This window comes from Lissotriton vulgaris, chromosome 12 (genome assembly GCF_964263255.1).
Source record: "Lissotriton vulgaris chromosome 12, aLisVul1.2, whole genome shotgun sequence".
In the NCBI taxonomy this organism is placed as follows: Eukaryota; Metazoa; Chordata; class Amphibia; order Caudata; family Salamandridae; genus Lissotriton; species Lissotriton vulgaris.
This window is the reverse complement of record NC_141700.1, coordinates 343,761,356-343,777,154: the sequence shown is the minus strand read 5'-3', so window position 1 is coordinate 343,777,154 and position 15,799 is coordinate 343,761,356. Positions and strand designations below refer to the sequence as shown.

General features: G+C 44.8%; 2 protein-coding genes across 2 annotated transcripts in view; both read left to right on the top strand.

The window, feature by feature from the left end:
- SHCBP1 (SHC binding and spindle associated 1) overlaps positions 1 to 15,799 on the top strand; it is a 286,230-nt gene that overhangs the window by 120,154 nt on the left and 150,277 nt on the right. The window contains exons 6-8 of the mRNA XM_086945110.1: positions 4,469 to 4,702; positions 5,918 to 6,095; positions 11,845 to 11,965. Of these exons, the coding sequence (XP_086801236.1) occupies positions 4,469 to 4,702; positions 5,918 to 6,095; positions 11,845 to 11,965 (533 nt within the window). The remainder of the gene's footprint in view (positions 1 to 4,468; positions 4,703 to 5,917; positions 6,096 to 11,844; positions 11,966 to 15,799) is intronic.
- LOC147674043 (ADP-ribosylation factor-like protein 4C) overlaps positions 14,953 to 15,799 on the top strand; it is an 850-nt gene continuing 3 nt past the window's right edge. The window contains exon 1 of the mRNA XM_086945111.1: positions 14,953 to 15,799. This exon is cut by the window's right edge and continues 3 nt beyond it. Within this exon, the coding sequence (XP_086801237.1) occupies positions 15,084 to 15,659 (576 nt within the window). The 5' untranslated portion in view covers positions 14,953 to 15,083 and the 3' untranslated portion in view covers positions 15,660 to 15,799.

Here is a 15,799-nt window from a genome sequence, read left to right as displayed (position 1 = left end):
ACTCCCCCAGCTCTGTTTGTAGTTGCCCTCCACTGCCTAAGATCATTGTCGTCACACTTGCACAAGGCTTTTTTCTCTAATGTAGTGATACGCAAAGTACGGCAGGGGGCTGCATTCGGCCCTCCTGACCTTTAGATGCGGCCCCCTGTGCAGCAGCAGCTCTGGGCTGCTGTTTACTCACTCAGCACTAACATGGAAAAAAATTATAAATAAACCGCAAGCACTTATTTAATGGTTCATTGCAGTTCGGTAAAGGAGGTAACTTGTCCCTTAACTTTAGGAATACCTTCATTTTTAAAGACCGCAAATGTGTAAAAATGCGATAAACTTTTGAAAATTCAAAAAGTGTATTTCTTTGACCTGTAGCACCATCTTATCCTAGGAAATAAAACTAAAGCAGTGCATCCACACCTGGGCACCCGACGCAGCCAGAGAACTCCACACCTGGATCTCCGGCTGCGCAGACAAGCTCGCCCCACTGCGCAACCCCCGACAGACAACGCCCCAAGAAAGCCACCTGGTTCACCACCGCTCTCCAAGATGCCAGACGCGCCTGCAGACACCTGGAGAAAGACCAAGACAACCGAAAACAATACCACCTACAAGGACGCCATGACTGACTATCACAACCAGATCAGAGTCACCAAGAGGAACTTCATCCACAACAATCCTGACCAACCCCAAGGAACTTTTCAGTGTCATTCAAGAATTCACCAACCCTTGTAGCGAAGCCACAGACTTCACCCCATCCCAAGACATCTGCGACAAACTTAAAACCTATTCCCACCTCAGGATCAAAAACCTCTATGACCACTTCATCGACCATCCACCAGGCACCACAGACAGCCCCTCGCACCCCAGAAACACCAGTAAGACCACCATCTCCAACTGGACACCGATCACGGCCGAAGATACCGCCTCAACCATGAAAAGCATCCACTCGGGGGGGGGGGGGGGGTTGGCACGACCCCTGCCCCCCTCACATCTACCACAGAGCCGCGGCCGCCATCACACCCGAACTACAATGCACCATCAACACCACCTTCAAAACATCCACCTTCCTAGATGACTGGAAGCGCGCAGAAGTCAGACCGCTTCTCAAGAAGCCCACAGCTGACCCCACGACCTCAAGAACTATCGGCCCATCTCGCTCCACGCCTTCGCAGCCAAAGTTGCAGAGAAAACAATCAAAAGGAAACTGCCACGATTCATTGAAAAGAACGCAGTCCTCGACCCATCCCAATCCGGATTCCGAAGCAACCACAGCACAGAGACCGCCCTACTCGCCGCCACAAACTACATCCATGCCCTCCTGGACCAAGGCCACTCCCCAATCCTCATCCTACTCGACCTATCAGTGGCCTTCAACACCGTCTCACACCGCACACTAGTTGCCAGACTACACAACGCAAGCATACAAGGAACGGCCCTGGACTGGATCTGATCATTCCTCACTGGAAGAAGCCTAAGGATCAGACTCCCACCTTTCCTCTCCGACCCCACGAAAATCTCCTGCGGAGTCCCACAGGGTTAATCCCTGAGCCCCATCCTCTTCAACATCTACATGGCCCCGCAGCCATCGTCTCAACATCCTATCCTACGCCGATGACACCCAGCTCATCCGCTCCCTCACCAAAGACCCCATCAATGCCAAACTCGACTTCCAGAAAGGAATGCAAGACATCGCAGTCTGGATGACCAATAGCTGCCTGAAGCTCAACGCCGAGAAGACAGAAGTCCTCGTCCTCTGTACCACCCCTTTTGCATTGGACAGCACCTGGTGGCCAACCGCCCTCGGAAGCCCACCTACCCCTTCAGACCACTCCAAGAACCTCAGCATCGTACTTTACTCATCACTCACTATGAACCGACAGGTCAACGCCATCACCTCCAGCTGCTTCAACACCCTCAGCATCCTCCGCAAGTCCTTTAAGTGGATCCCCCCTGAGTCAAGGAAGACACTCACCCATGCTCTCCTCACCAGCAGACTTTACTATGGAAACGCACTCTATGCCAGCATCAACAAGTCCCTACAACGCAAACTCCAGGCAGTACAGAACACCGCCGCCAGACTCGTCCTCTGCATCCCCTGACACGAACGCATCAGTCAACACCCACGAAGTCTCCACTGGCTCCCCGTGGAGAAAAGAGTCACTTTCAAAATCCTCACTCATGCATATAAATGCCTACACAACAATGGACCCAAATACCTCAACGACGGAATCAACTTCCACGTACCCAAAAGAAACCACCGATCTTCCAACCTCGCACTGGCCGAAACCCAGCGCATCCACAAATCCAGAGCAGGCGGAAGATCCTTCGCTCACATTGCAGCCAAGACCTGGAACAAGCTACCGGCAGACATCAGATGTGCCCCCTCCCTGAACACCTTCAGGAAGACCCTCAAGACCTGGCTCTTCGGCTAAACAGATGTGCAAACCCATATCCCCGCCCTCCCTCCCACACCCGTCTGCGCCTTGAGACCCTCATGGGTGAGTAGCGCGCTTACAATTCCCTGATTGATTGATTGCATTCACAAGTATTTTTCTTAAACTGATGCTTTTCAAACTTGAATTTAGAAACGTTCATGCTTATTCCCCTCCCCATGCCTGACAACAATGCCATTAGTGATTACATCCAAGCACATGAGATGGTTTTGAACAGCACTGATCCTGAAGTAGTTTATTTCGAGTTCCTCTTATATGTGGTAGTGAAGAGAAAGGAGGGAAATGAAAATAAAACAATTACCCAGGGTCACACAATTTTCTCAAGTGGAGAAGGCTGGATTCATACCATGTTTTCTAATTTCACATTGCGCAATTGAGTTTAGCCACTAAATATATACGCTTTGCTTTCCCTACACCGACTTTACACCCCTGCTTGCATCAATGCAGCCCTCGGGCACACAAAAGGCCAAACTTTGCGGCCCCATGGAAAATGTTTGTGATTACCCATGCTCTAATGGATATGATGATAATCTAAAACACAAGGATATCTTCCTTTTTAAGAAAGTGTGGTAAGTGTTCTAGAAAGTTCTTCTAAGAGTCGCTGTTCCTGAAATGGGATCAGATAGGAGGAGTGGTCTGGGGACCCACTCTCTAGGGCTAAGAAGCATCCAGAAAGGGACTGGCTTGGCACTTGTCGGGTGTAGCAGAGACAGTGTTTCAGTCGGGAGGTTGCACCTTCTGCTGAATTCTACAAGAAAGGGGAGCTTACATCCATGTTTGATTTCCACTACCAGGTTGCTGGTGTACCTTCTCTTTTTTTGCCTCTGACACTTCTGCACTTCAGTGTCAGATGTCAGGCCTAGGAGTAACATCTTACTGCACTTGTTGCTGTTTTGGTGTTCTTGTATCAATTTTTAATTTTATATTGCTCTTGGTCACCTTTATCTAAGTTTTTAAATGCACCAATTTGAGTTTCTTAGTGTCACCCTACTACCTTCTATTTACAGGTTTACTGAATCCCTTCTTTATTTACTCTTTTTTTTCCCAGCCTCTGGCCTCTCACCAGGGTTTGTTTTGCACACCACTTTCATTTTATTGTAAATGTTAACTATGGGCATGTGTTTATGCTTATTGTTGTTAAATCACTCCTACTTCTTATTTCTACCCTTTGCTAAATTCGACAGATTTTGCTGAACACAGCTACTTTTAACAAATTCGTACATTGTGCAGTATACTTTGTTGATGTCAGACCCATACATACCTTTTCTTTGGTGAGGTACTTAATGTGTGATAGCGTTTTCATTAATCTTTTATGTCTATACCTCTACAGTATTTACTGTTTCATTTCAGGTAATGTTTCCTTGCACTGATGAGCGCTTTGATCTCGTTCCTTGAAATCAGTGCAATAGCTAGCTATCTTTTTAAGTACTATTACAATTTTATTGGTTTAACATTTAATCATAAGCTCTACCCACCCCCACCCCCATTGTGTACCAGTTTTCCTTGGAGGGATGAAGTTTGAAATCATGCACCAACCCCACTTTAACCAGTCCACCATGACAAAAGACAAAAGAAAGCGTTCTGGCCCGGTGCAGTAGATCTAGATTACAGTGGATTGGATACACAGATTACAGTGGATTGGATAACTAGATTACAGTGGATTGAATAAAACTAATACAGTGGATTGGATAACACGATTACAGTGGTTTGGATAAGTTGTGTGCCCAGTTAAAGATGTATTGTCAAACCTATGAATCCCACACCGCATATTCAATTAGATTTATGAGATAGTAAGAATGGTAACAATGTAATGCAAGAAACTAAAAAGTTTAGTGTTTAATGATGTGTCAATAACCTTTTGGACTGATAAATGGGTTTGTGAATACCGCTGATACCAACTAACCTAGTCTAACTAATTTATTACGGATATTTAAATCCAGGAACCTGTTGCGGTAATGTTGTCCTTTACATTTTGATATCTGTGGTCCAGGAGAGACTAACACAGTTTAAACTTTTTGTAGGCACTATGACATTCTTGAAGATCGTGTCCCATCTGGGCTCGTTTTGGAGTATCGCAGCCTTCTCTCAAAGTGCGAGGAGTTGTACAGGAGGTTCACTGCGCTTCGGAACAGCATATCGAGCAGTGCCTCCGATTCAGAAATGGACAATGTCTCTATGGTGGAAGGAGTAAAAATGTATGACGAGCTGGAGAATTTTAAACAGAAGTTAAAGCTGATTGAAAACCCTCTGCTCAGGTGCTGGTGCTTTTTTTTTTTATTATCGTTTTTCTGCCTCGAGGGATAATTGCAATATCCAGGCGGGGAAAAGCGGTCTGTTCGTTAATGTTCATGGTTTTGTGCAAGAGGAGGAGCTCAAGAATCTAATATACAACTTCCTATGTGTTTCCTTGCTAGAGACTGCTTTGGCTATCTGCTGCAGGCCGCATTTTAACCAATACTTCAACATATACTGAGAATAACCTTTGGGATCGTCCCCTGTTATGAAGAAATGCTTTCCTTTTCCGTTCAAGTTCCCTGCTCCTAAGTCAAAGACTTTCCTCCCAGTTTTTGTTAACCCTCTCCTGGAGTATTTCTTGTTTAGCATGGCTTTTAAGTAACCCCAACTCCCCCAACAGCTTTCGCTTGCTGGCTTTCTTTCCACCTGCCCCTTCTTTCCCTGCTGCTTTTCGGGCCCTTCCTCTCTTTCCCGGGTCTCTGCTCCCTGTGGAGCCTGGGCAAAACAAACCTGGCCACCCACTGCAGCTGATGCCCACCGAGGCCGCGGGTGCTGCTTTTCCAAATGCTTGTACACTTGTAGCCACAAATAGCATAGACTGTCCTGTATGGTGGTCATCCTGACATTCTATTTGCGTGGCATTCCTTAATGCAGACATACTATTAAAAGATGGACCTCACATTGCGTCATTTTGGAACAATGCAACTGTATTAAAGAATACAAACTAAATAGAATTCCCGGATAGTTTCCCGACGGTTGTGGCTTTGCCAAGTCTTGCGCAACAGTTCTAACCAGCATGGGGGAAATCAGCCAGCGGTAGACAGGTTTGCTATCCTAATGATTGTTTGTTCTGAAATGGAAAGACTGACTTTTCGAAAGAGGGGACAGAGTGATAACGTTCATGACCGTTGCACTCAAATTTAAGTCTAAATGTAATGTTAGCGCTTGCTGTGGTGTGTTTTTTATATAACGGAGGAACACTTGGTGGCAGGGCAAATACGAAATTGGAATATTTTGTGTATGCTTTAGACTCTGCGTAGTTTAATTCTCATTCCAATATAAAAACGAAAAGCGAAAATGTTCTGTGCGAATTATCTGTATTTTGCCAGAGTTGAGGAGTGTGGAATATGTTGATGCTGAACAAAGCTATCTGTTACCATATGGTCCTCCTGTTGTGTCTTTAGCAGTGTTTTGATGATGTACCTTTTTCTGTTTTTTTTTTCATGTTCTTGCAGGTATGTGTTTGGTTATCAGAAACATTCTGCCCTGCAGGCTGCAAGAGCTAAAGGGCATCGGCCTGTGGATGGAAAGGTCATTCATGTCGTATCCATCTCTATGACTGTTAACCTTCTGCAATCCTTAACACGAGATAGACTGTATCCAGAGTCCTGCAACGATGACTTGGAATTACAGGTATCTGATACGGGGTTGAGAGTCTATCATTTATTCAATAAAGCCTTAATGCCCCTGCTAGTTGTATTCTAACTTTCGTGCATTATTTTTCTGACGCAAACATTTGTTGTTTTTAGATGCACGTGGCCTAGAACACAGAACTTCTGTTTGTTTTCTGAGGTGGACAGATTATGAATCCATTCGGTTTTTTGTTTTTTTGCTTCCAATATTCAGCCAAGTGCCCTTTTAAAATCTTCAATCTATGTATCACTTTTTAATTTCTTTAAACTTTTTCCACTTCTGCCGCCTGAGATGTGTTCATATGGCGTGTCCGACCCTCCTGGCCGCCTGAGATGTGTTCATATGGCGTGTCCGACCCTCCTGTCCTGAGTGGTGACTAAAGGCTGTATTGAAGCACGTCTGGGCACCTTACATAGCCTGCAGATTTTTTAAAACTGATCCTTTTTTTCTTCGAAAGGCTGTACAATTGGATCGTGGTCTACAGGACTACAACCAGGTCTTCCTTTTTGAAGGCCTACCTATAGATTTATTACTAGACTGGCTGTGACCATCTCATCACAAACACCAAATACTTGCTGTGAAGTGGATATCATTTTGAGGCACACAGTTCAGGTTATCAAGGTCACTGTATGTTAAAACACTTGGAAATGTTGTGAAGCAATTGAATGCTGCTCTCAGGTTTTATGAGTCATTCAGACTGCTTGTTTCAACCATACCCTTGAAAAAAAAGATTCAGCTACATGAAAGGTAATGGGTGGAATGCTTGTAACATGTCTAACCACTGTTAATCTCTCGGGATAGCATTCAAACTCTTCGTTCTTTTGCCCACTGTGCTACCTCAGTTTGGACCAGCTATATGCAAATCAGTCTTGATCCTGCTCCAATGGAAACAGTCCACCCCATACTTCCAGGCCAGGTCCTTCCTGAACTCAAACGCAAGTAACCCAAGACATGTTTCACATTGATTGTGGCTCGTCAGTTGGGTGTTAGTTGGTTCCGTTGGCACAGTGATCCATGTCTAAGCATACCCCTATCACTTAGGGCTGTACTTCAAACACTCAAAAACTGATGGCAGTCATGCTTGCAGTAAGTCAACCACTGGCAGTTGTTCGGGGTAGTATTCCAATGCGTTGTTCTTTTGCCCGCCATTCCACCTCAGTTTTGATCCAGTCATATGTAAATCAGTCTTGATTCTGCTCCAATATGAACAGTGCAGACCAAAATCTCAGTCCTGGCTTTCAGATGACTAACATTTAGATTGGCACATTGGTCAGTTTATTGCTCAGTCCTCAGTTAAGACGCACAGTAAAGCCATTTATCCCTACCACAAAGAGATAAATGTATTGCAATTCTATCTCCTGTAGAAGCGTGATAGTAGAAAAGTGCAAGCATTTTGGTGTCTTTTTACCAGAACCAAAATGTATCATTAATATCAAATAAGGATGGATCCTAATCAGGTGTGAATTCTGGGTGCAAGCTTAAAAAGAAGACAAAAATTTATTTGCAGAGGGCCTCCTTTTGGCACATTAGTGGCTGTGACCCATCTTCACTCAAAGCAGAAAGTCCTCTACCACTTTTTTATGAAGGTCTTCAATGCACTCTTATTGAGGGGGCAATCTAGGTCTTCTCAAAAAGGGCTGCACAGCCGACTCCTGATCCATTCTTACTACTGGTGATAGTCGGTCGAGTGGATTTCCCATTTCTGAATTTCATGACGTCACCAGCCCTTATCCCATATGTTCCCCACTTCATTCGGCCAGCGCAGGACTGAGATATTCAGCACAAACAGTTAGCTGCTGTTCTTGATCACCTGTGCCAGAATTCAAATTTTTATTTGCACACTCATACCTTCAAAATTAGGGAGGATTTGTTTCATAATGCCAATACAGACAACATGCTCTTGACACTTTGGCATTAAATCAAGCAATGTTTGATTGAAACCATTATTCGAGAATGGAAAGATTTGGACTAATCTGTTTCAGGCTGGTTTTTCATCACAGTTGACTGTGTAATCCTCTTTGGCCATTTTGTGGCAAGCCCCGAGGATGAGGCAGTACATCTTCCAAGAGATGTGTACTTGCTCCCTCCTTGTTAGAAAAAAAAACATCAAGACATGCTATCCAGCCCTTAGCAAAGACCATATGTTTGTCCCTCACATTTGTATTTTCCTGGTTCACAATGAATTTTACGTGCATTAGGATTTAGGTCTTGACTTTGATCGTTTACCCACTTTCCTGATTTTAGTGTCCCACCACTCCCATTTCTTCTTTTGGACTCGCATACATCTTTCCTTGAGAGGGTCAAAGCTCCTTTGTGAAAATGGGCATTACCTTCATGAGAGAGAGATGGAGTGTGGCTGTCTTTGGTGCATTCTACTTCCAGCAGATTCTGCTGGGCAACAGACTGGGTTAGTAAAAACATTTCACTAGCCGTGGCATCCTTATTGTTTCACAAAAATGGGATCTGGAGACACTTCTTTTATTTTAACTGTTTACTTATATTTTTCTTTAAAATTTACTCCACCCACTCCTAAGTTATTGTCTTTGTTGAAGGACATATTTTCCCCGACACTTTAAGGGTTTAAACCACGTGCTGCCTTTAAGAGTGGGAGGTTTATGTCAGATTCGCACTCCTCGTGTTCGTGTTGTCTCAAGATTCTGACTCCTGTGCTAAACGCGCACAGATGCACCTCCAAAGCAAAAAGTGAACATGGGATGACATTTTTTCATGCCAAACCCATTTAGGAGTATGTATTAAATATCTTTCACCACTGAGAGATAAAGTCACCCAATATTTAAAAATTGTATTTTGTGGAGCGATCCTTCTCTCTCCTTAGTCCTTATAGGCACATAAAATACTAAAAAGAAAAAATAAGAGAAAATTCCAGTTGTAGGGGATACCTTGCATTCAGCAGCCCCTTTCCCAACTCTGCGCACCTTGGATACTTCTGAATGGAAACTCAAGACTCCTTGATCAAAAGCTGTCAAATTTAACTTGATGAGGGCACTTGCAGCTCCTTAATGAAGCTAAAATCGTATGCGTGTACTACCATTTAGAGCTGATACAAGAGTGTGAAATTATCAAACACTTTAGGCGAGTTGAAGAAAACCAAAATGGCCATGCAGCCGTTATAAACTTACTGCAATGGATTAACTCAATGCTTCTAAAGGACAATACTCTTCAATCCAGTCCAGTTTCAGACCAGCACAAAGAACTTTCAGGCAGGAGTAAGCATCCATTGATTATGCAGTTTCATCATAAATGCATATTTTAAAAATTCATAAGTAATTGTTTAATGCTATGCTATCTGCACCCAAATAACCCCCAGTTTGCATAACCCCATTAATGCACCCATTTGTTAATGCAACCATTTGAGATCCCATAAACCACCCATGCAGGAGATAGAGGCAAATTATAATAATAATTTACACTTTATGTAGCACTTAATACAGCACTTCTGGTTTTTGTGAGCACTATAAATAGCAGCTGTTACTGTTATCGCATTTAAGGCGCTCAGTTTATAAGTCGTTATATTGATGGAAGATTGAATCGTCTTGCCGGGGTTTTATCTTGTGATCTGCCAATCTCAGGTTTTTGTTTCTTCAAGCAATAAACTGTTAACTCATTGAGCTGTTCCTCCGGCTAATTATGTCTTTATTTGTTTTGTTTAATGCGAACATTTTGCTAGCATGTTTGTTTGGATTGAGAAACTGCTTTAAGCCTTTCAACAAATGTGGTGGGTGACGCCGGTAATGTGGTATGGAGTGCTCTTCTGTCAGTCTTAGAATGAGTGCATTCCAGTTTAGACCCAGCGAAATGCAATTCAGTTTGGACCCTGCCCCCCATGGGAACAGTCCAGCCCGAACTGCCAGGCCAGTTCCTCCCTGGACCAGAAACAGGCATCCTATCCTATGTTCCAGTTTAGACTGATTTGCCTATGGCTGGGTTTAAACTGGAATGGCATGGGGAGCAAACAAATATGTATTTAGGCCCGATCTCTGTATTGGGGTGAATGTTTGACATTGTTCAGCATTCTTTCCATCAATTGTCCCTTTTAGTCTTAGAATGAGTGAAGATGTGGGTCTAAATGCTTTCAGGTGCATTTGAAGTTTGGTATGAGATAAAAAGCCTTTTTGTAGAGGCCTATCTTAAAGTTTATCCTGAAGACTGCCAAACGTTGTCCTTCCTCTGTTCTGGGCTAAAGGCGAATTGTGAACACAAATTGCTATGTCCCCCTAGTCTTTTCAAGTTGAGTCTTACTAAGGTTCCATCTAGGGTGCAATATGGTGTCCTCGTCTGTTGGTATTAATGCAACGCTGCAGTATTACCTTCTTGTCTGTTTTACCCAGAGCTGGTGCAGCTCCTTCAGAGCTGGAGCGACGAGGACTGGTTGGTTGTAGCTGTTTTTAATAATATTTGCAAATTGGTCTGCAAAATAGAGCGCTGGGCATAATCTCACCCCAAGATTTGTTTAACCAACAGAGTTGTGGTAGGTGAAGCTTCTAATTTCTCTAGGAATTGTAAAGTAAAGCTGCCGATAAATACCAGAATTGTCTTTGTGCCATTCAGATGATGACAGCCCTTATTTTTCCAGTGATATACGTCTTAAACATCCTGTGTAGAATTAGTTAACCAGATACCTTTATGAAATTGCAGGTTGTCCTGTGTGGTTACCTTGACCAGTGGTCTCGCTAAGAACCCCAACTGAAAATATTTGCATGTGAAGTAGTTTACATGTGGGTTCTACTTTCATACCTAGTGCTTGTCTTTTAGTGTTACTCCGGATCTAGATTCTTGCCTCACCCCTTCGTTCCCTCCATATTGTAAGAACAGTCTCTCTCAGCCAAAATGTTACTTCAGCCCTAGGGATTTATCCAGATTATTAAGCTGCTTTTGTTCTCTGGCTTTTAAAAATAAAATGATTTTAGTGAAGGCTATAACCTTTCTCATTGCCTAAACATTAATATATAGTTGTGGGCCAGCTTGCTTGTTGGTTCTGTCCTGAACATAATAAAGGTGTTTGTTTTTTGGACCATTTTATGATTCCGGTACTGATGCAGTCTTATTGAATGTTTTTTATTTTTCTGTTTTAATTTATTCTTTTACTACCGTAGCCCGTTGGCTTCTTTGTTGTATTGTTGGTTCATAGATCTGCTTCACATCTGGGCTTCACTAGATTAGTTAACTTATTTTCGACATAAAACTCGGAATTTGAGTATAGTGTTTTCCTGGCATTGGTGGACCCTACTTTTGAATGTCCTACAGATGCATTGTACTTCTTTATATATCAAACCATTGACCAACGGCCCCCCATTAATATGTGTAACTGGTTATTTGTTATTGAGGAAACATCTTAAGTGGTTAATTCATTGGTTTTTGCAGCCATTTCTATATCGCTTTTTTAAAATTGCTTAACTGTCTGTGTGTTTGTGTGTGTGCGTGTGTGTTTTACCAAATTAACAATTGAAGCTGTGATTATTCTAGGCTGCTTTCAGTGATGATTTCTTCAGCATCCGACTTAGAACATTGACAAAGGCTTTTATGTAGAAACATGGCAGATGCTTTTTTCCATTTCATTCCAAATTTTTCGTCTGCATAATTGGTCCATGACGATGCATTGTAAATGTGTTTAGCTGCACTTGTAAGAATCCAGGCAAGTTATGAAGTGGAACACAGACCTTCCTTCTCATTATGGCGCTTTGTGCAGCAGAGCCTCTTTTCATGCATTTCTTTACTTTCCTTCATTCAGTTCCACAGTGATCCCCTAGCAGCTGTGAATGCATGCTACGAAGGAGACACAGTCATTATATGCCCGGGGCGGTATGCTGTGAACGGCTTGTTCAGCATTGCTGACTCTATCGAACTGGAAGGTAGGATGCGAAATTATCTTTCATTTTGTAATTGTAGGTGTGTTTTTCAAGTGCGGTATCTTCTTTGCAGTAACATGCTTAGGAAATCACTCTAAAAGAATGTAGTGTCAAGGCGCATTGTGACTATTGCTTTCGCGCTAGATGCATCAGTTTTAAAATCTGGTCCTAACGCCATCAAGAAACTTTGTGACACCCTGTCTTAGTGTGTGCATTGAAGTGCTCGTGACATTTTTATCTGTCGTGTCTTTACTAAATTCTTTACTATGTAAAGCCTACAGTGGCAAAAAAAACCAAATGATTTATACTATATATATATTTTCCATTGCAAATATATGATTTTGTTGTATATATTTCTGTGGCCCATGCGGTCACTGAAAGATGTGCCAGTTAAAATGTAGGGTTCCCAAAGTACATGCTCTCAATGACCTATTAATCTCGCCCCTAGTCTTCAACCTGACCCACCCTAATCACCCTTGCATTGGTGTTGTACAGTACTTTCATTTCATTTCAGGCACCAACTTCAGAAGTTATTCAAACAGTGACCCTCTAGTGCAGATGTCTTAAAACTTTTTGATATCGAGATCCCCCAGTCAAAAATCTTTAGGCATAAGGACCCCCTCCTGACCAAAATTTCTAGAACTTGGTTCTCACCATCATCGACAACCAAAAACGCCCCCCCAATTCCCATGGCAAATCATTTTACAGTGGGGAAATAGTATTAAACTGTGTTCAGCAAACCAAAGGATTGTGAGTGACTGTGGTTCAGTGTCAGAGGTTTACTACACAGCTCAAGTACAAAATCTCCAAAACGAATTGCCAAAAAATGCACAAATTGTACTGTACTTTATTTTTCACAAACAAACATCATGTGACTCATTTGGATGATAACACCTTTCTGAACTATTGTGATTGGTGTGCTGTTTTTCTCCAGGGAGACTGTCAATCTGTGGATGTATTCTAGCTAATGCCGTCCTCCGGTTGTGCGCCACTTCAAGTCTTGAATGGTACATAGTCTTTAATACTACCAGTACTGAGAACCCAATCTCACCTAAATATGATGTGCTAAAAGTCAGAAGTGTCTTGACTGCTATTTTTGACAAACCTGAATGCTCTTCAGACATTTTCAGCCAAAATTCCCTCAATGAGGTTTTGCTGAATTGCATCTGGAGAAAACTGTCACTCTGAAGGTCAATTAGATCTTCCTGAAGGTGCACTGGGAGATGAGTACTTACATTCGCTAGAAAAGGTTGAAAGACCCAGTCATTGATATGATCATTGTCCTCAAGAAAGTACTTTTCTAAACTGTCCCTGAGAGAAGTCATGTGATTTCTTATGACCTCAGTCGCACTTTCAAGTTAATATCCTGTGTTCTCAAGAGCTTCTGCTAAACATGGGAATGCTTAAAGCAGGCCACCTTGAGTTAGTAGTCTTCTCTACAACTCTAGCTTCTTCTTGAAGGCAGATATTATATTTATACATGGTGAAAGATGTACTTTCAGCTCCTTGCAAAGACGCATTAGAGGAATTCAATTTATCAAAGATGTCTGCAGGGTATGCTAAAAGCACAAGCAATGGGGATTTCACAACTCTTCGGCCTTGAATGGGTGTAAATCCAGAAGGAATTGTCGTATTTAATTTCTCAGTTCGAAAATGAGATTCAGCACCTTCCTTCTGGATAACCACCGGACTTCTGTATGGAACAGCAAACCATCATGTTCGGCTCCCATTTTTGCACCTAAAATTGCAAACAGACGAGCTCTAGTGGGGTGAGCCTTTATAAAATCAACATTTTTCACAGCAGAATTCAACATATCCTCAAGTTCTCTATCCGTGATTCAGACTGCAAGGGCTTCCCGGTGTATCATACGGTGGGTCTATAGAATATGAGGAGACATTATCCGATAGACGTCTAGCCGCAGATTCCTTAACTTAGAATATCCCCAGGCGTCAGACTGGATCCGGAAAATTTTCCGCAGCAGCACCTCTGCACGCAGGGGGCGGCGCCGCACGACTCCGCCCGGACGTCGTCTACAGACAGCGGAGGCTGGGAGGGTGTGATGGATTGAGCTGCGGCTGCATACATTGAGAGGCGGCGGGAGGCAGCGGCTGGGCGCTACGGCGTGATCAGACCTCGTAGCGACCCTGGGGCCCCTCTGAAGATGCCGCCGGGCTCCGCCTTCCAACCCCCTCAGCCTGGGGTAGAGACACACAGTCGGGACCGCCGAGCCTGAGCCCCAGCAAGGACAGGACTGGGGAGCAGCCGGTGTCCGGGTCTGATCCGCCGCAGGTGCCACCACTGCAGTCTACTGGAAGAGACAGACCCCGATCACCGGAGGACCCTGGAGACACCCAGAGCAACCGAGAGAGGCTCGGTGGCGTCTGGAGCAGTGACCTTCCAGGAAGCATAGGAGGAATATAAAGAGGCTGGCAACATTTTCAGCTGGCGTCTGGGAAGGACAACATTTTCAGCTGGGGTCTGGGAATGACCCCCCCTCCCGTGCATCTGTCTGCCTTCTTGCTGACCACTGTCTTCCTCATTCCCGGCTGAGACGGACACTGCGTGCCTCCTGGACCCCAGGACGGGCTGCGTTTTTCACAACTGTCTCGCCCGCTGCACCCCCAGCCCTGGGTGGGCGTCAGCTGGTTGAACCGCAGGACCACAGCCCCGGGCAGCTGCAACAAGTCAGTGGCTGCACCGTGGCCAGGGCAGGAAGGGGTTAATGATTGCGGAGCGTTGCCGAAGCCAGCAGCGCCTGGCGAGGGAAACCAATCGATTTTCTGGTCGCTGCATTTTTCAGATGGTGGCGGGGGAGCGGTGTCTCCGTCCCTGATGGATCATGCTGGCCCTCGCCCGTTCTTGCCGGGGCTTCTGATGTCGGACTGCCACCAGTAATGCCGCAGCTCTTCTTTGCCTGGGTCTGCTGCGGAGAGCCGAGGTCTCCCCCTTGGCTGCCTGCCACCCTGCATATACTACTGGGTGCTTTGGAGGAGCGCAGCTGCCCCCTGTGAGGAGGAAGGGACGTCCAAGGATAGCTGCAGGAAGCGCTGGAAGAGCGCGCAGCATTGACGCGCGCAAGGGGAACCCATTGGACAGCTGGATTGGCGCCCCACTGGAGCTATGGGGAACCTCTCGTCCAACATTTCAGCCTTCCAGTCCTTGCACATCGTCCTACTTGGCCTAGACTCGGCTGGGAAGACCACTGTGCTCTACAGACTCAAATTCAACGAGTTCGTTAACACTGTGCCCACCATTGGCTTCAACACCGAGAAGATCAAGTTGAGCAATGGCACCGCCAAGGGCATCAGTTGCCACTTCTGGGACGTGGGGGGACAGGAGAAGTTGCGCCCCCTCTGGAAGTCCTACAGCCGCTGCACAGATGGCATCATCTATGTGGTGGACTCGGTGGACGCAGACCGGCTGGAGGAGGCCAGAACAGAGCTGCACAAGGTGACCAAATTTGCTGAGAACCAGGGCACACCGTTGCTGGTCATTACAAACGAGCAGGATCTGCCCCGCTCGTTGCCCGTGCCGGAGATCGAGAGGCAGCTGGCCTTGCAGGAGCTGGCAGCCTCCATTGCTTACCACGTTCAGCCAGCCTGCGCCATCATCGGCGAGGGCCTGACCGAAGGAATGGACAAACTCTACAAGATGATCCTCAAGAGAAGGAAGTCGCTAAAACAGAAGAAGCGGTAGCGACTTAGGTGCTTAAAAGACCGGAGAGAACTGTGACACAAACAAGCCCACCAGCCAACCCAATTTAGGGCCCTTCTTCCATATCCTTCTTTCTGTTGGACCTGCACAAGTGGTGGTTTGAGCATGGCAGGACTGAATGC